General features: G+C 39.1%; 1 protein-coding gene across 1 annotated transcript in view; it reads left to right on the plus strand.

Moving 5' to 3' along the window:
- Nucleotides 1-20,355, plus strand: part of LOC122670039 (monocopper oxidase-like protein SKU5) — a 30,739-nt gene extending 10,384 nt beyond the window's left edge. Inside the window, exons 8-9 of the mRNA XM_043866982.1 lie at nt 19,898-20,097; nt 20,234-20,355. Of these exons, the coding sequence (XP_043722917.1) occupies nt 19,898-20,097; nt 20,234-20,345 (312 nt within the window). The 3' untranslated portion in view covers nt 20,346-20,355. The remainder of the gene's footprint in view (nt 1-19,897; nt 20,098-20,233) is intronic.
- Nucleotides 20,356-20,667: the final 312 nt, after the last annotated feature.

Genomic DNA, 20,667 nt, shown 5'->3' on the forward strand with positions numbered 1-20,667 from the left:
TGGAAGTTTGAAACAATCAAAACATACATTTGGTTTATATATTCTTAGAAAATATGATCTTATCAATAAGTAATTAAATTGCTCTCGATTTAGAAAAATGTTCTTGTTCTCTAAGAAGTTTGACTGATCAAATGATTTTATTTTTACATGAGACTTTTTGTATTAGGTAGAACACAAAACCTGCTTTCCAACAAATCCTAGATTGCTAAAATTTGATTTATTTTGAAGGAGTTATGTTCCGGTCAAACCTTATCTGGTGTAAGCGAATGCTGTCAAAATCGCTTTGAATGAATTTTTTTAAGGGTTTTTGACAAATGCCCCCTGAAAATGCCCATTTGTCCAAATGCCCCCTACAACTTTTCTAATTGCAAACTCCCCCCTACTTTCAAAACTTTGTAGCACTTTTGTCCTTGCTGTTAATTTGGAACTTTAAATGTTAGTTTCAGGGTATGTAATGACCAAAATGCCCTCATCTTCTCCAAATGGTTTAGGGTTTGAAACTGAAAATCAAACCCTAAACCATTTAGGGAAGATGAACCTAAAATCAAACCTCCAAAATTGAAGTTATTTGGGTCTTCCAAAATCCCAACTCCAACTCTCCATCAGATCTAAATTCTGATCTGTGAGAGCGAATCCAAAAACTACCCAGTCAAATCCCCACACTTATTAAGGCCCACAGGCTCAAATAACATTATGTTTGTACTGCACCAACCTTCCCATTGAAGTCATGTTTCATCAATTTTCGTAACTTCTTTCTGACATGGTTCGAGAACTCGTGACATCTCGCCGAGATCTCGCCGAGTTTCTCGGTTTCGTGAGATCCCGAGACGAGATGCCATACGCATTCTAAAATTACACTTTCTCGGCGAGATCTTGGTATTGTCTCGGTACACATTTTTTCTAGTTTTTTTTTAGTTTTAAAAGTTCAATATCTCGCCGAGATCTCGGTATCGGGTTAGAACATGGTTTTTTACCCATTTTAATTGCCCATTTGACCCATGTGCCCATTTTTATCAAAAGAGGGCAATGGACAGAACTCGGAAATGTCAATAGTTCTGTCCATAGCTCTCTAAACAAAGGGGAAAACACTCAAACAACTCTCTCCCTCAAATATCTTCCTCTTTCTTTCAAATCTTGGGTGGATTGCATTGTTTGAAGTGAGATTCAAGTGCTAAAGTGAAGATTCAACTCCAACAGTCCAAGAATCATCACCTATTTGTAGGATTCCAAAGTAAAACTCATATTTGGACTTGTTTTTTGGCAAATCTGGGCATGACATTGTGTTTAAATGGCCTGAAATAGGTTGGATACCAAGTTTCAGACCCAAAATATGTGTAAAACCCACCAAGTTGGGGGTCCGAATAAAAAAAAAAAAAATGCAGCAACTCGCCGAGATCTCGACTCGACTCGGTTGCTGGCTTGGTCGAGATGCCACCGAGACCCGAGTCTTAGAACCTTGCTTTTTGAAGATGTTTGTTTACAACATTAGAACCTTTCTCTAACTTGAATTCTGGCTATCTTGGTAAGTTAGAGATTAGTGGACAACAGCTTACAATTTTCAAGAACAACTCCGATTGGGGAACAATTGATAAAAGTAAGTGACCACCCAAAAAACAAAACCAGAACTCATTTCATTCAAGCTAATAGGTTCATCAGTTTAACAAAAAATCCATGCTTTCGATGCCTTCACCCACAGCAGATAATACGGAATCAAGTTTTGAACAAAAAAAAATGCTACAAATTGGGTCAGTGGAATAGAACGAAAACCATACCGGATAAATGATGATTCAATCAAAACAAATACTAGCACAGCAAAAATCAAAGATATAAAGAGAAATCCACTAGAACAAGACAAACCCAGTTCTTTTAAATGCTGATTGAGCAGATTATAATTAAAGATGAAACAAAGCAACTCATAACAACTAATGATGGGAAGTTCAGGAAAAATAAAATGAATGAGAGAAGAACAAAAAGGCAAAATGCAAACCATTATTAGAAAGGCTAAAGGTAGGAGAGAATGGAAACTTACTGAAGACTTAAGAGGGGAAAAGGCTAACTTTATTAGATTTAACTTTCTTGGTTTTCCTTCATTTTATTTTTGAGACTTTTGAGTTTATAGAACAGAGAGACCCGCTCGATCGAAGTTGAATTCTCAGGGAGATTTGAAAAGGGCCACCTTCAATTTTGGGGGTTTGATTTTCAGTTTTGGAGGTTTGATTTTAGGGTTCATCTTCCCCAACTGGTTTAGGGTTTTATTTTCAGTTTTAAACCCTAAACCATTTTGAGAAGATGAGGGCATTTTGGTCATTTTATTTTTAAATTCTGGTGGATTTTTATCAGAAGGGCATTTTGGTCATTAGATATCCTGAAACTAACATTTAAAGTTCCAAATTAACGGCGGGGACCAAAGTGCTACAAAGTTTTAAAAGTAGGGGGGAGTTTGCAATTAGAAAAGTTGTAGGGGGCATTTGGACAAATGGGCATTTTTAGGGTGGCATTTGTCAAAAACCCTTTTTTTAAATATCAAAACAAATGAATATTTTACCGCACTTTGAATTTTTAGCAATGTTTTAACCATATTAAGATTTATGGAATTTTTAGATTTGAGAAAAAACTCAACATTAGAAAGTTGAAAATTTCACCTATCGCCAAAAATCCAGTTTTTGTTCTTGAACTAGGGTGTTGACTTTTTATCCTTTAGGAATTTTATTTTTTAACTATTTTTATTGGATTCAAATACGGGGGTATTTGCTTATTTATGAATAATATCTTCAGTCGCCTAGGTCCCTAAAGATTTGCCCGGACGTCTAGGCGACGCCTTGACAACTATGTATTAGTGAAATTAAAAGTGACGTTCCTTTTTCAATCATTCATTCTGATGTTTAGGGTCCCTCTAGGACCATTGATCGTAATGGTTTTCGTTGGTTCATTATATTTATTGATAATTGCACACGCCTCACTTGGGTTTACCTTTAACACCATAAGTCTGATTTCTTCTCTTGCTTTCAATCTTTCCGTGCCATGCTTAAGACTCAATTTAATGCTATCATTCATGTTCTTCGTAGCGATAATGGTACGAAGTATATTGATAATAATTTTCAGCATTACCTTTCTTCCCATGGGATCCTTTCCTAAACTAAGTGTATTCGGACACCAGAACAAAATGGCATCCTTGAACGGAAAAATCGTCATCTCTTGGACGTGACCCATGCCTTGATGTTTATGTTAGAAGTCATGTAATAGGGGTAGTTTAGGAACTAGTTTTATCACTAGTTGCCTTATTATGTAATTCTTCTTTATTTCTTTATTTCCCTTTTACCTCCTTAGGGAGGTGGATGTAATTCCATATTAGTTGTGATTAATGAATATATGGTGAATGAAGAAGTCTCTCTATTCACAATCGATTACAGCCATGGTACTAAAGCTCGTTTCATTTTGGTGTTTCGGTCTGACCGAAATTTCCGAGATACCGAAATTTCGTCGAAATCTCGGTCGAAATATGGTATTTTTCTGTGGGTGTAAAATGCAAAAAATGTCCGAGATTTCCGAAATTTCCGAAACGAGATGACCAAAATATTCGAAATATTGCATTTTTTCATTTCGGACTTGCGTTTCGTTTCAGACAGGTTGAGATACTCAAAATATTCGATATCTCGACCGAAATTTCGCGAGTTTTAGTACTATGATTACAGCCCAAACACTCTCTTCTCTCTTCTCTTGCTACCTTCTTCCTCCTCCTCCAATCTCTTCTTTCTCCCTTCTTATTTCCTAAACCTAGAATCTAACTTGGTATCAGAACTTTAGGTTTGAGAGTCCTATCATCTTCCTTTCCTTATTTTTTTCCCTCTCTTTGAGATCCTAGAACTCAAAGGATCAAAGGATCTCAAGGAAGAGGTTCCTATGTAAATCTCTTGCTGAAAAGACTTGTTCAAGAACTGGGGTTTGACACTGAAGGACCCATGAGACTGTACTGTGACAACAAGGCTGCCATCAGTATTGCCTACAACCCTGTGCAACATGACCGGACTAAGCACATTGAGGTTGATAGGCATTTCATCAAGGAGAAGATAGACTCTGGCTGTATTTGTACTCCTTTTGTGAAGACTGGTGATCAGTTGGCAGATATCTTCACCAAAGCTCTTGGCTCTCCTCAGTTTAGTTCCTTCCTAAGCAAGCTGGGAATGCATGATATATATTCTCCAGCTTGAGGGGGAGTGTTAGAAGTCATGTAATAGGGGTAGTTTAGGAACTAGTTCTATTACTAGTTGCCTTATTATGTAATTCTTCTTTATTTCTTTATTTCCTTTTTACCTCCCTAGGGAGGTGGATGTAATTCCATATTAGTTGTGATTAATGAATATATGGTGAATGGAGAAGTCTACTGGGCCCTTCAGTGTCAAACCCCAGTTCTTAAACAAGTCTTTTTAGCCAGATGAGCTCACATACTCCATGTGCCATAGCTCTAAATTCTGCCTCGGCACTAAATCTGGCCACAACATGCTGTTTCTTGCTCCTCCCTGTGACTAAGTTACCTCCCACAAAGGTACAATAGCCGGAGGTAGATCTCCTGTCTGTAATGGAACCAGCCCAATCGGCATCTGTGAAACCTTCCACTCTCAAATGGTTGTGCCTTGCATACAACAGTCATTTCCCTGGAGAGGACTTCAAATACCTTAGAATGCGATACACAACATCCAAATGGCCACTCTTGGGAGCATGCATGAATTGACTGACAACTCCCACTGCATAAGAGATATCTGGCCGAGTCATAGAGAGAGATAAGTTTCCCCACTAGCCTTTGATACTTCCCTGCATGGCTGCATCAATAAGAGAGGGACCACAATCCTCTCTTAGTTTGTGATTCTGCTCAATAGGAGAGCTAGCTGGTTTGCAGCCTAACATCCCTGTCTCTGTCAACAGGTCAAGAATAAACCTCCTCTGACATATGTTGATTCCTTTCTTGGTCCTTGATACTTCTATTCCTAAGAAGTACTTCAAGGGACCCAGATCTTTGATCTCAAATTGCTGTGCCAGGTAGCTCTTCTATTTACCTATCTCAGCTGTATCATCTCCGGTGACCACGATATCATCAACAGAGACAATGAGAGCTGTGATAGTACCATTACTCCGCTTGGTAAAGAGAGTATGATCAGCTTGGCTTTGGGAATATCCATTCTTCAGAATGGTCTGTCGGAAGCGCTTAAACCATGCCTTTGGTGACTGTTTGAGACCATATAGAACCTTCTTAATGAGACACACTTTCCCTTCAGCTGAGGGCATCTTGAAGCTTGGTGGAGTTTGCATGTACACTTCCTCTTCTAAATCATCATGAAGGAAGGCATTCTTCACATCCAACTAATATAAAGGGCAATCGTTGTTGGTAGCTAAGGATAAAAGAACTCTTATGGAGTTATGCTTGGCCACAGGGGCAAATGTCTCCTGGTAATCAATTCCATAGACTTGGCTGTACCCCTTGGCCACCAACCTTGCTTTGTATCTCTCAATACTGCCATCAGATTTATATTTGATTGTATAGACCCATCTGCATCCAACTGGGACACGTCCCTTGGGAAGGTCAACAAGTTGTCAAGTACCATTCTTCTCAAGTGCCATCATCTCCTCAGACATGGTTTGGCTCCACTTTGGGTCAGACATAGCATCAATGACATTCTTGGGAATGGAAGCAGTAGAGAGAGCCGTAATAAAGACAAGGCCTGTAGGAGAAATTGCATCATAGGAAACAAACTGGGATATAGGATTAGTACAAGTTCTTTTCCCTTTCCTAATAGCAATAGGAAGGTCCAAATCAGATGGAGGAGAAGAAATGTCACCTGATTGAGAAGGATGAATCTCAGGATGTGGATCTGGATCTGAAGAGGACTCTTGGTAGGTCTTCTTTCTTGTATTATGTAAGCCTTCACCTTTTTTGTATGTAATGTGGTAATCCTTCTCCTTACCAGAACCACTTTCAACAACCAAATCTGTATTCCCCCCTGGTTGATCATTAATCTCAATCACATCTACAGTCCTGTGTTTTCCAATGTCAAGTAGAAAAGGAGATGTAGGTAGAGGAGAAAGGAAGAAATCATCAGTAGCCTGTTCACTCCCACAATTCTTCCCCTGAAGAGGATGCTGAGAAGGAACAAAGAAAGGGACAGATTCAAGGAAGGTAACATCCTTGGAAATGAAACTTTGGCGGGAAGAAGGATGATAACACCTGTATCCCTTGGTAGTAGAAGAGTACCCAAGAAAGAGACACTTAAGAGCTTTGGGATCAAGTTTAGTGTGAGCAGATTTGTTAACATGCACATAACAAACACAACCAAAGATTCTAGGAGGAAGAGAAAAGACAGAGGCCTTGGGAGATAAGATGTCCAAGGGAGATTTGTAGTTAAGAAGCTTGGTAGGCATATGATTGATGAGAAAGGAGGCGGTTAGAAGAGCCGCAGACCAGAAGGTCTTGGGGACATGCATGCCCAGCAAGAGACTACGGGTGACCTCTAGGAGATGGCGATTTTTCCTCTCAGCAACCCCATTTTGTTGGGGCGTGTCAATACACGCTAGCTGATGGATAATGCCATGAGTAGTAAAGAAGGCTTGAAGGCCACCAAACATGTACTCTCCCCCTTTATCAGAACGCACAATTTTGATGCGGGTCTCGAATTGGGTAAGAATCATTTGGTAAAAATTCTGAAAGGCATCACAAACATCACTCTTATGCTTCAAAAGTACAGTCCATGTGGTACGGGAAAAATCATCAATAAATGACACAAAGTAACGATAGCCAAATAAAGAAGTAGTAGGGGAAGGACCCCACACATCAGTATGCACAATATGAAAAGGAGCAACAGTTCTATTACCATGATAAGGATATGAAGACCTACAATGTTTGACAAACATACATGTTTCACATTGAAAAACATGAGAAGAGGCAATAGATCAAAATAAGTGGGGCAACTGTTTCCTCATTACAACAAAAGATGGATGGCCAAGACGGCAATGCCATAACATAACAGAATCCACAGAACTACTATCGTTTCGGCCACACACATAGGAATGAGCTGTGGGCAAAAACGGATAAAAAAAGTAGAGGCCTTTCTCCTCACGTCCACTACCAATAATCCTCTTCGTCACCAAATCCTGAAAAAGACAGTGAGAAGGAAAAAATGTGACACAGCAGTTGAGAGATTTAGTCAGATGACTCACAGATAGAAGATTTAGAGTAAGGTTAGGGACATGAAGAACAGAAGAATGTGAAATAGATGATGTCACATAGGGATATTACCCTTACCAGATATGGAGGAAAGGGAGCCATCAGCTACCCTAACCTTGTCCTTACCAGAACAAATGGTATAGGAATCATAATAATGAGACGTATCAGTCATGTGGTCTGTGGCACCCGAGTCAATGACCCAAGACTGGGCGCTAGTGGAAGCTGAGGTGGAGACCTACAAAGCTGAGGATGATGAGGATCCAGCCATACTAGATGTAGAAGATGTGCTCAACTGTGACACAATCCTGTGCAACATGACCGGACTAAGCACATTGAGGTTGATAGGCATTTCATCAAGGAGAAGATAGACTCTGGTTGTATTTGTACTCCTTTTGTGAAGACTGGTGATCAGTTGGCAGATATCTTCACCAAAGCTCTTGGCTCTCCTCAGTTTAGTTCCTTCCTAAGCAAGCTGGGAATGCATGATATATATTCTCCAGTTTGAGGGGGAGTGTTAGAAGTCATGTATTAGGGGTAGTTTAGGAACTAGTTCTATTACTAGTTGCCTTATTATGTAATTCTTCTTTATTTCTTTATTTCCCTTTTACTTCCCTAGGGAGGTGGATGTAATTCCATATTAGTTGTGATTAATGAATATATGGTGAATGGAGAAGTCTCTCAATTCACAATCGATTACAGCCCAAACACCCTCTTCTCTCTTCTCTTACTATCTTCTTCCTCCTCCAATCTCTTCCTTCTCCCTTCTTATTTCCTAAACCTAGAATCTAACTGTTTACTACTGGTGTCCCTAAACCCTATTGGGGAGATGCTGTCCTTACTACTGCCTACCTTATCCATAGAGTTCCCTTTAGTGTCCTAAACTTTAAAACCCCTCTTTCCTTTCTTCTCGATCTTACTATTGCTTCCTCCCTTCTACCCAAAATTTTTGGGTGTGTCTATTTTGCCCACAATTCCTCTCCTCACCGGTCCAAGCTGGATCCCTGGGTCCTTAAATGTGTTTTCCTTGGTTATTCGGCCTCCCAGAAGGGTTACAAATGTTACCACCCTCCTTCTCGCCGTCTTTATGTCACCATGGATGTAACCTTTCATGAGTCGAAACCCTATTTTACGGCACCTCTTCAGGGGGAGAGTCTTGAGGAAGAGATGTCAGTTGCCCCTATGATTATTGATAGTCTCCCAGTTCAGGGGGAGCTTCCTGTCCACGGGGAACCTATTATTGACAGTACTAGTGGTAAGGAGGAGACATTGGTTCACAGTTCACTCTGTACCTGATTAGGACACAATAACTTACACTCGGAGTAGACTCAAGAAAAAGGGAACCGTAAACGACCAACCATTATCCACAGTGGCGCCTCCACCAGATTCGCCCACACCATCAGGTAATACTTCTCTCCCGCTGATAATGTGTTTGATCCTTCTATTCATGATGACCGTCCCATTGCTATTAGAAAAGGTTTGTGTTCTTGCACACAACATCCCATTTCACATTTTGTCTCTTATGAATATTTATCTCCCTCCTATCAGGCCTTTGTTTCCTCTTTTTCTTCTGTGTTTATCCCATAGGATTGGAAAGAAGCTATCAAAGATCTGAAGTGGAAGGCTGTCAGGATAGAAGAAATGGAGGCCTTAGACAAAAATGGTACCTGGGAACTTGTTCCTTGTCCTAAAGGGAAGAAATTGGTTGGATGCAAATGAATGATCACAGTCAAGCAAAGGGCAGATGGCACCATTGAGAGATACAAGGCACGTTTGGTTGCCAAGGGCTTCACCCAAACCTATAGAATTGATTATCAGGAAACCTTTGCATCAGTTGCAAAGATGAACTCAGTCAGGGCATTATTGTTATGTGTTGCCAATTTGGGATGGAATCTTCAACAATTGGATGTTAAGAATGCCTTCTTGAATGGAGATCTTGAAGAGGAAGTGTATATGGACTTGCCCCCAGGATTTACTCCCTTGCCTTCTACTGGTCATGTTTGCAGACTTAAGAAGTCCTTTTATGGCTTCAAACAATCTCCTAGGGCTTGGTTTGGTCCCTTTCTGAAAAGCGTGAAGAAGTTTGGGTATTCACAAAGCCAAGCTGATCATACCCTGTTTGTGAAGAAAAGTGGTACCCAAATTACAGCCCTGATTGTATATGTAGATGATATTGTAATCATTGGAAATGATGATATTGAAATTTCCCATTTAAAATCTCTACTAGCAAAGGAGTTTGAGACGAAGGATTTGGGATCACTTAGGTACTTTGTTGGGATAGAAGTTGCCAGATTAGACCAGGGTATCTTTATTTCCCAACGAAAGTATGTCTTGCACCTTCTTGAAGAAACAGGAATGATTGGATGTAAGCCTGCATATTCTCCTATTGAGGTCAATCATCAGCTATGTAGTGCCATGGGAGACTTGGTTGACAGAGAGCAATATCAGAGACTGGTTGGCCGGCTGATTTACTTGTCCCACACTAGACCTGATATCTCCTATGCTGTAGGCATTGTGATTTGTGAGTCGGTTTCTCCATGATCCTAGAACATCCCACCTTGATATAGTGCACTGTATATTGAGGTACTTGAAGTCTGCCCCAACAAAAAGTTATCATTTTCTCTAACAATGGGAACCTAAGACTAGAAGCATTTACTGATGCCGATTGGGCTGGATTTGTTGATGATTGGCGATCTACTTCTGGTTATTGTTCCTTCCTTGGAGGTAATATTGTCACATGACGAAGCAAGAAACAATTTGTTGTATCTCAGTTTAGTGCTAAAGCAGAATATCGTTCCATGGCCCAAGGGATATGTGAACTCATGTGGCTTAAGGGGTTATTGAGTGATCTGGGAGTTACTTCTGAAGGTCCTATGTGCCTCTACTATGACAACAAGGCTGCCATTAGCATTGCCCATAATCCAATACAACATGACAGGACAAAACATATGGGATCGACAGACAATTCATCAAGGAAAAACTTGAGCAAGGGATTGTTTGTATCCTTTTTGTTAGTTCTATAAATCAGCTTGCTGATGTGTTTACGTAGGGGTTGAATTGTAAGGTTTTTCACCCACTGGTCTCCAAGTTGGGCATGTATGATATATTTGCACCAACTAGAGTGGTGAGTTGAGAACCGTGAGATTAGTATCTTTAGCATCTTATTTTAATTAGGGTTTTCCTTTATTTGCCTTTTTACCTTTTTAGCCCTTGGGTTGTAATCTCATTATGAATAAAGAGGACCTCTGTCATTAGTGACAAGTCACATCATTCCTAACACCTCTGATTCTGAACTGGTATGTACCCCCCCTTCCCCCCAAAAAAATAAAGGTGTTGGCAAGATTTTCTGTGTGAGTGGTTCTTGTTTGTAATTCAGATGGTGAGTTAGTGGACTATTTGATTTGATTGGGTCGTAGCACAAAAGTTCTTGTAGTATTTATTTTACCCTGATGTTGATTGAATAATACAAAAGTTTAATTGAATGCCTCTAAATTCGAAAGAGTTTGTTAGAATCCTTGTTCTTTGACAGCACTAAAGTGTTTTAAATGTGACTGATTCAGAATGCAGTATTTTTTTTTCAGTGGATATCCAAAAAATCTTGTTGAAGTGTATACAAGTGCAAGCGTGGGACAATCTAAGTGAATTCATACTTGTGAACATGAGCGATATACCCATACTTGTTACAGTTCTGCCATGTATATTAGTAAAATTCTGTTGCCTAAAATGCTTGTTGAGTGGAGCACTTTCAGAAAAATATAAATAATAAATTGTTCGTCCTAATTCATCATAAATAAGCCCGTTTTCTTTTAGCAAAGTAGACAATGTCCTAATAAATCAAGTGATCCTTCTTGGTTTCTCCGTGCTCCATAAAGGTATTCATATGCCTTGTCCCCAACCAAATAAATACACACGATGATAATATCATGGGATTGCTTACAAAAAATTCGTTTTCCATGCTAAATTGCAGATCATATTACTTGTGTTGTCATTGAATTAAATGAGTAGCTGTGGCCTGTGAACTGGTAATTGTATTAATAGTTGTCAGTGTCTAGGCAACCCAAGGCATTGGAGGGGGCCTGGACATCAAGGCGTGACATCAAAAAGGCGACTGGGTGGTGCCTTAGTGCCCAAGGCGCTTGTCCAGCAAGGGCACCTAGACGGCTAGGCAACGCCTTGACAACTATGATTGTGTTGTCAACGTCCTTGCTTATGCATTTTAGTGCATATAGCCTTCTGTTTCTGGTATGCTTATGATGGTAATAAATACCATGATAAATGAGATTTTTTAATTAGCAAAACTTTTTGTGGACAGTGGTAAACATGGAATCTTTGGATGGATGTTCCTTGTTCTTCCTTATGGAAGAGTGATACGGAAGTTCAAACCTTTGATTATCGAAGGAATGGTGTGGAATAGCTATGTGCTAAATTTCAAGACCCAAATTTAATCATAGATCCTCTGATATAGAGTAAAACCCTTCCCTTGTCTGTCCATGCGACCTCCTAGTAGTCATGGATTTTCCAATGTTTTGTTTTGCCACTTGGCCAACTCTGACTGGGCTGAAACATAACATGTGAGAAAGAAACCTTGAGGTCTACCCTTTTATAAAGTTTAATCCCATCTGAGATCCTACATTGTAGAATTTATGCATCTATCCACATAATGTTTAGGCTGCCTTCCATTATGATTATTACTATGTTTAATTTGTTGCTTTAACTACCAATTCTAGAGCTGTTTAAGGCCGCTACTTGTTTATTTATGATCTGATTATTTGTTAGCTCCCTTATTTCTGGTACACTGCCTGTAGCTCATTTCGCAAGTAGTCTGTCTGATATACTTTTGTTATTTGCTGCTGATACATTAGGGTGGCCCTTCTCTTTTCTTGTTATTGTGGTGCTATATTGTGTCAAAAGTTTTCTTTCTTGTCTTTTATTTGGCGAAGTTTGTTTTTAGGCTAAGAAGGTACTTACAATAGAGATTGACGGTCTCTGTTAGTTTGCTGTGTCAGCTTTTGATGTTTCTTCCTTTCGACCTACTTGGTTGGGAACCTAGTGTCTGATGCCTACGTGATTCTTTGTATTGGTTTTATTCTTATCCTTATATTTAATGCTTGGGAACTCATTGTCTATACTTTTCTAATAAATATATCTATTTTCATATAGTGGTGTGTCAGGTCAGCAGCCGACACATTAGTATATTTAGCCAATCACCTTTTACACGGATCCTTTTGTTTTATGATCATTTTCTCTTGATTTCATGTCTTTTTGTCCTCTTTCTTCTAGGGCGTCCCCCGTATGCGCCACGCTGCGTCAACGCCCAAATGCGGTGATAAGTAGGCAAGGACAAGTGAGAGGAATTATGCCAACCTAGAAATGTAGGTTAAGATTAGCTTCCTGAAACATTGGATCCTTAATGCGTAAGAGCCTGGAGTTGATAGATGTTATGAGTAGATGAAGGATTAATATAGCTTGAATCCAAGAGACAAGATGGAAGGGTAACAAAGCTAAAGTGTTGGACGACTTCAAACTTTGGTACTCGGGAGACCAATGTACTAGAAACAGAGTAGGGATAATAGTGGATAATGATTTAAAGATGGATGTAGTGAAGGTCAAAAGATTGGGTGATAGGTTTATTATCCATCAAACTAGTGTTGGAGAAAGAGGTTGTCAATATCGTTTGTGCTTACGCACCCCAAATAGGATTTGATGAAAGTAGTGAGTGCCAATTTTGGGACCATATGGATGATTTAATGCAGGGTTTTAGTTAGGATGGAAAGATTATTATTGGAGGTGACCTATACGGCCATGTTGGGAGCAATTGTAGGGGCTATGAAGGTGCCCGTGGAGGCTTCGGGGTTGGGGAGAGGAATGAGGAAGGGACCTCAATCCTAGACTTTGTTGTAACTTATGATCTATCCATTGTGAACACTTTCTATGAAAAAAGAGAGGAACACTTAGTTACCTACGAAAGTGGGACTCATACCAGTCAAATAGATTTCTTCCTAACTAAAAGAGTAGATAAAATATTGTGTAAGGATTGTAAGGTTATTCCTGAAGAGAGTCTAACCACCCAACATAGACTGGTGGTCTTGGATATGTGCCTTAGTGCACAGAAGCGTAGGAGGAGGGAACCTATGTACCCTAAGATAAGATGGTGGAGACTAAAAGGGAAGTCCCTAGGCACATTTGTTGAAAATGTGGTCAAACAAGAAAAGTGGGACTTTGAGGGAGACACCAATGTGATGTGGAACGTGATGATGACTTATATTAAGAGGGTTGCCAAAGAAGTATAGGGGAAGCAACGGATAGTCGTCAGGCCCCTATGGAGACTTGGTGGTAGGATGAGGAGGTCCAAGTAGCCATCAAGACCAAGGATTTAAGTATCGGTATCGGGTATCGTATCGGTCAAGCGATTTTAAGAGACGTATCGTATCATATCATATCGTATCGGAAATACGTATCGATCGGTGCAGAAACGCATGAAAATGATCAAAATACACATGAAAATACACTTTTGGACACAAAAAACAATATAAACAAGCAATTTGTGTCATATATCATGCATATATCTTGGTACAATAAGACCACCCAATGTCTTGTTGTCGCGGCATCGTCCTAAATACCAAACAAAAGTAGATAACTATATAAGATATATATTAAAAAATATTCAAATCCACACATCAATAATTTATACAAGTATAGACAAACATTATGATGCATGTCATGCATTGCATCATTTTCATGTATTTACTACCTAGCAAAGTTGCCCTAAACAATATTTAAACATTTTTATATTTTCTACAACTAGTTACACATTATTTAAATTTTCAAATAATGAAAAAAAATTGACATAATGTACTACATATATGAATCCAACTCTTCTCTTCTATTTCAGCCAATTATACATTTTATCAAACTATAATGAAAGAGTATAGATGGAAAAATCATGATTTTTGACATTTTTTAAAGTATTTTATAAATTCAGAAAATACCCAAAAAATTAAAAAAAATACAGATTTTAGGGTAAATGTATAATCTTGTTGGGATGTCATAGATCTATACATAATGTACTACATATACTATATACATTAGCATTTGTTTTAAATTTAAGAAGAAAATAAAAAAAAAAGTCATTTTAAAGAAGGAATTTTCGGTTTTGGGTAAAAAATGCCAAAGAAACATGGATTTGAAGTCAAATCTTTGTAAATGTATACAAAGAATGCAATTTCTATGTTAGTTTAACATATTCCCTTTGATTCAAACCAAAAATCAAAGATTTAAGCAAAAGAATCAAGTTTTTTTCAAAAAACTTACCTTTCCCTTCAAGAACAGCTTTTGATTTCAAATGTGGGCTGTTAGATGCACCAAATGATGTGATTTCACCAGCTTTAGGGTCGTTTTTGGCAAAGGATTAAAAGCCTTCAACAAATCTTACCCAAAAACCAAGTTTAAATGTGTTTTTTGAAGGGTTTCTCAAAGCTGGAAAGAGGTTTTTTCGGCCAGCCTGCTCAAAGTTCGACATTCTGGTTTTTAGAAATGAAATGGACATGTGGGTTTTAAGTAACGATACGTATCGAGACGTATTGAGTCGTCTCGATATGTATCGTTATGTATCGGTTGATACATAGCGATACATATCGAGACGACTCGATACGTCTCGATACGTATCGTTTTTTTAAATATAATATAATAATATTTTTAAAAACTCTCGGCTGTATCGATACGTATCGTATCGTATCGGTACGTCTCGATACAGTCGCGACATTTGTATTTAAAAAAAAAAAAGATACGTCTCGGCCTGTATCGTATTGACCATGTCTGATACCGAGACGTATCGGCCGAGACAATACGATACGGTCCGAGACTTAAATCCTTGATCAAGACCAAAAAAGGGAGGTTTAAGACTTGGCCACCTGCTAAAGAAACAGAAGATAAAATGAGGTATAATGAGGCTAGAAACGAGGCTAAGAAGATGGTGGGGATGGCTAAGGCAAGGAAATATGAGGAGCTCTATATTAATCTAAACAGAAAGGAAGGAGAAAAAGTATTTAGAAAATAGCCAAAATGAGAGAAAGGAAGAGTAGAGATTTCTACCAGGTGGGATGTATGAAAGGGGAGGATGGAAGAGTATTGGTAAGGGATGAGGACTTTGTAAGGAGATGGGATGAGTATATCTGTGAACTTCTAAATGGAAATAGTTCGAATATGACTGAACCGGTTAGCTGCATTAGTCGTCAAGACACCGCACATCATAGATATGTACGAAAAGTTGGTGTGGCGGAAGTTAAAGAAGCTTTACGAAAGATGAAAGTAGGCAAGGCACCAGGCTCGGATGAGATCCCAATAGAAGTGTGGATGGCCCTAGGAGTGTGTGGGGTATCTTGGTTAACCAAGTTATTTAACAAGATTATGATCACAAGGAAAATGCCAGATGATTGGAGTAGAAGCATTGTAATTCCGGTCTACAAAAATAAGGGTGATGTTCAAAGCTGCAATAACTATAGAAGCATAAAACTAATGAGTCATACTATGAAAATTTGGGAGAAGGTTTGAAGCCTGTTTAAGAATAGAGACTCATATCTCGAAGAATCAATTTGGATTTATGCCAGGTAGATCCACGACATAAGCTATTTACCTACTGAGGAGGCTCATGGAAAGATGTAGAGCTAGCAAGAAGGATCTCCATATGGTTTTTATTGACCTGAAGAAAGCCTATGACTAAGTCCCTAGAGATTTAATCCAGCATGTTCTTGTGAAGAGAGGGGTATCGAGTAAATATATAGATGTAATTAAAGATATGTATGAGGGTGTGGTGACAAGTGTGAGATTTGTGGGAGGCCAAGCAAGTAATTCCCAATTGCGGTTGGGTTACATCAAGGATCAGCCCTAAGCCCTTTTTGTTTGTGCTTATCATGGATGAATTAACCAAGGACATCCAAGACGAGGTACCGTGGTGTATGCTTTTCGTTGATGATATTGTTTTGGTGGATGAGACAAAAGCAGGGATAAACGCTAAGTTAGAGATGTGGAGATTGACCTTGGAAACAAGAGGCTTTAAGATTAGTGGATCAAAGACGGAGTATAGGATGTGTAACTTCAGTCACACTATGATAGATGATGACATGATGAAAATTGAGGGGAGAGAGATACCGCCAAGTGACTATTTCAGATTTTTGGGGTCTATATCATACACAAAGAAGGTGGCATAGATGATGATGTTTCACAAAGAATTAAAGTGGGATGGATGAAGTGGAGAAGTGCGATTGAAGTATTGTGTGACCGACACATTCCTTTAAAGCTTGAAGGAAAGTTCTATAGGATTGTTGTCCGACCTGCTATGATGTATGGGGTAGAATGTTGGGCAGTTAAGAAGTGCCATATAGCGAAGCTATGTGTTGCGGAGATGAGGATGTTAAGATGGATGTGCGGCAAAACTAGGAAGGATAAAGTGAGGAACGAAGGCATTAGAGCTGATGTGGGAGTTGCCCTAATCAGTGACAAGCTCCGAGAATGTCGTCTGAGATAATTTGGCCATGTGCAACGGAGGCCTGGGGACACTCCAGTAAGGAGGAGTAATCAGATTCCGATTGAAGGAGCTAAAAGAGATAGGGGCAGGCCTAAAATGACCATAGGTAAGGTTGTGAAGAATGACATGCATAGTTTGGGTCTTGTGCCAAGTATGACCTTAGATAGAGCCTATTGGAAGGCAAGGATCCATGTTGTCGACACCATGTAGCTGAAATTTTCCTGATTTCATGGGCTATCCTCTTTCCTCTTACTTTCATTTTTCATTTGCCACTTCTCACTTTTCTTATCTCATTTCTTCTTTTTATTCTGCATTCCTCTTAATTTCCTTTCCCTTTGTGAGGACCTTAGTTTTTCACTACTTTGTTTTGAAAGGATCCATGTACCCGACTCCATTTAGTTGGGATAAGGCTGAATTGTTGTTGTTGTTTATGTAACAGAGAGAAATATATGGATACATAAAATAAACTTTTTTACTTAAGGGAGGAATGGAATTGATTGACCGTCTTTTGGGTGATTGTGAATTATTGACTGTTTATGCCGAGTGAAATATGATTATACTAGGATGATTCTTATTCATTAATCTATGTCAAATGATGAATTTGTCACATTTCTTGCAAATGAACTGAAGCTTGAAGATGTGAAGTGCAGATTAGCCACAAACAAATTTCTGTTGTTGTTGTTTTTTTTTTTTTTCGAGGCCCAGTGATGGATTCCTAATTACCAAACCATTAATGATCAGGAAACCAAAAAAAAAAACATCTAGAATCGCAGGGCTATGGATAAACCAGAAATAAGAGAATCTCGGTAACTCACAACTGATGCAGATCGATTCCATGGCCTCTAGCCGCAGGGATCATATACGGGCTGGTCCATCACTTAATAATATGGGCCAGCCCATGAGCCATAGAGCCAACCAGCCTTTGGCTGGGCCAGCCCATGCGGCTGGGAGTTGCTGGTTCTCTCAAAACCAGAATCGTGAGAATTGGTTTACTTGGACAGCAAGTTATTTTAATTGTTAGTTTGTTTCCTTTTTTATTTTCAATTAATGTTGCCTTTTTTGTTAGTCCTTTGTTGCTTAGCAAAGTCCATGTAATTGTTTGGGGAACAAGCAATAAGTTTCCCTTTGCTGTACTTTTTTTTTTTAAAGAAAGTTTTAGTTATATAATGTAATGGACCTGCTGGTCCTCCCCCATGATTTTAATGAAGAATACATTGTGCTTTGTGCAATATTGTCCAGTGAGAGGCTGTGAGCTGAGAGACCTTACAGGGTGAGAGTCCTTTGGCTGAGATAGCCTTCCTTCCCCTTCTCTTCTCCCATCGGCTACTCTTTCTTCCCTATTCCGTTTTCTGCAACTGAGTATAACTAAGAGCAACCAAAGTCATATTTGGAGCTGCTGTTTATCTACTGAAGTCTATATATTGAAGCCCCCAAGTTGCTGCTATTAAAGTTGCTGATCAGAGATACAAGACCACCTGTGGTTTGGGTTTTCTCTGTAAAACCTGCTACTACTTCGCATCCTCAGATCTCAGCAAGCACCCATTAGTTTTGGATGATTTTTGGAGCATCAGAGCCGACCACCAGAAGCTTGGCCTGATCTGAGGCATGGTTTAGGAGATAAAAAAAAATCTCCTTTTTTTTTTCTGCCCTAATTCAAGAATTGGCATAAGTTCAGATCCAACTGTCAACTTGATCTGATCTTTTGAGGGCGGATTCCACTCTTCAAGAGCACCATTCGACACTGGTTTAATGAACATCAGCATAATCTGAGTTTAGTTTCTACTGGTGTGACCCTATGATATCTCAGCCCCTATCCTTTGTTTGGGTCTGAGAATTTTAGGAGTTAATCACCCCTTTAAAACCAAAACTCGATGGAAACATGGAGCACATCCTATGTGCAAGTGCTAATTCTGATAGGAATTTTTCTGGGTGTTTAGACCCTATTTCAGACCTGCGGTAGCACTGATACAGCTGCTGATTGTTGACCTATTGGGCTGGGGTTGTTTATTACACGCGTTGAATACTGTAGGTGTTGTGTGAGTAGTTCGAACCTACTGATATATGCTGTTGAGTTCATATATATGCACTGTCATTAAAGTCTGAAATCGGTACTGTGTTTGGGTTGTTTATGATCCTATTTGGGGGTTGGATAGTTGTGTCCTAGCCATACATTAACAACAAGCCAATCTGATTAAAATAGAACTCTGGTCGAGTGAACCTAATTGGGTGGAGAACACGACCTCAAAATTTGATCAAAATCTAATGGTTAGATGTGAAGTTATGGGACTGTTACAGAATTAGCTAGTTTCTAAAACCAGAATTAGAAAGTCAAGTAATAAAGTATTAACAACTAGTATTAACTTGGACATTAACAGAACTTGAATAATTAACAGAAATCCTGCAAACCAAAATAGGAAGTAAGAAAATAGAAGTTTCTTAATTGGGAACAATGACTAGAAAACGACAACTAAGCACCTCTAACCCTGTAGCTCCATGCACAGGTCAATGGAATGGAAGTGCGTGATTCAAGTAACAGAGCAGAAGGGTAAGATGTATTCGGTAGAAACAAGGTGATAAAAAAGTAATGAAAGAAGAAAAGAAGGACATGTTGGTCTCCCACCAACTTGAAGGCGGCCTCCCACCCATCTTCTCAAAGGCGTCTCACCTAGGACTGTCACAACAATGGATGTCTCTCACAATCCACACACATGCACAAAGCACTCATTCAGTGGCTTTCAAAATCGTTGGAGACTAGGAATGCGTACACCTTTATTAATTATATTGAATAAAGCTTACTAGTAAATCTACACTCCAAAATATAGAAACCTAATATTCTAAACGAATAAGAAACATAAAATAGAACTAACTACTTAATCCTGTATATGACTTAAAATAGAACTAACTACTTAATCCTGTATATAACTTAAATCCCTAATATTTGGGTTTATAGAATTGGCCCATTACAAAAATGAATCCAAAATATAAAGCCCATTGCCCATCCAACCCATTGGACACTCAAAACTACATCACCCATGGTATTTTATCCTCTCTTGGTCTAGTTTGAAGGCCTGGTTTGCTGCTGCCCTTCTTGTTCTCTTGAACTACATCACCCATGGTATTTTATCAAGCAAGATCTTGGAAGACTTACTGCTCAGTGATTGTAGGTGTTCCCTGAAGCATGGACTGCCATTCTAGTGTCTCTTGACAATGTGGGCATATGGAACCTGCGTGCACAGAACCTGGACTCTTGGTATTTAGGACAGGAAGCTTATATGAGTGTAGTGAACCCAAAGTTGACTGACAAGACTGAATTTTCTTTGCCTGACAACACTATCTACTGTGGATTACTTTCCTACTTACAAAAGTAAGTTCCAGCTTTCTGCAACATTTTTCTTATCGTCTCTTGTTATATATCTATACACCATTTAAGGAATAGATATCTTAGCATTTTATTGCCGACTTTAATTCTATACTCATATTTAGTTCTTCACTGTTTGCAGAGATCAAGCAGATAGAATAAACTTTTCTGGGACACCATCAATTCCTGATGCGAGTAGAAACATGATCTTGATTTCATTTATCTTGGCTTGGTTTTGCATTTTCTTCAGATAACCATTTTGGCACAAGCCAAGCCTTTTGTGTGTGTGTGTGTGTGTGTGTGTTGGGGGGGGGGGGAGGGGGTTGGGGTGGTAATGGAGCATTCATATTTTCTGAGTAACATTCATTTATGATCTTAACAATGTAAAGGTGGAACATGAAGATTACACGCTTCTTTTGAGGAAAATAGAAAAAGCATTACACGTGTCTGGAATTTGTTTTGGGGAAAAAGAATGCTACTTGTCGATTAGAAAGAGTGTCAGGAGGAGAGAGAGAGAGAGCTAACATATCTCCGCTGCCAGCTCAGAAAGAGTGTCAGGAGGAGAGAGAGAGAGAG

The sequence above is a fragment of the Telopea speciosissima genome, chromosome 7, assembly GCF_018873765.1.
Source record: "Telopea speciosissima isolate NSW1024214 ecotype Mountain lineage chromosome 7, Tspe_v1, whole genome shotgun sequence".
Lineage (NCBI taxonomy): Eukaryota > Viridiplantae > Streptophyta > Magnoliopsida > Proteales > Proteaceae > Telopea > Telopea speciosissima.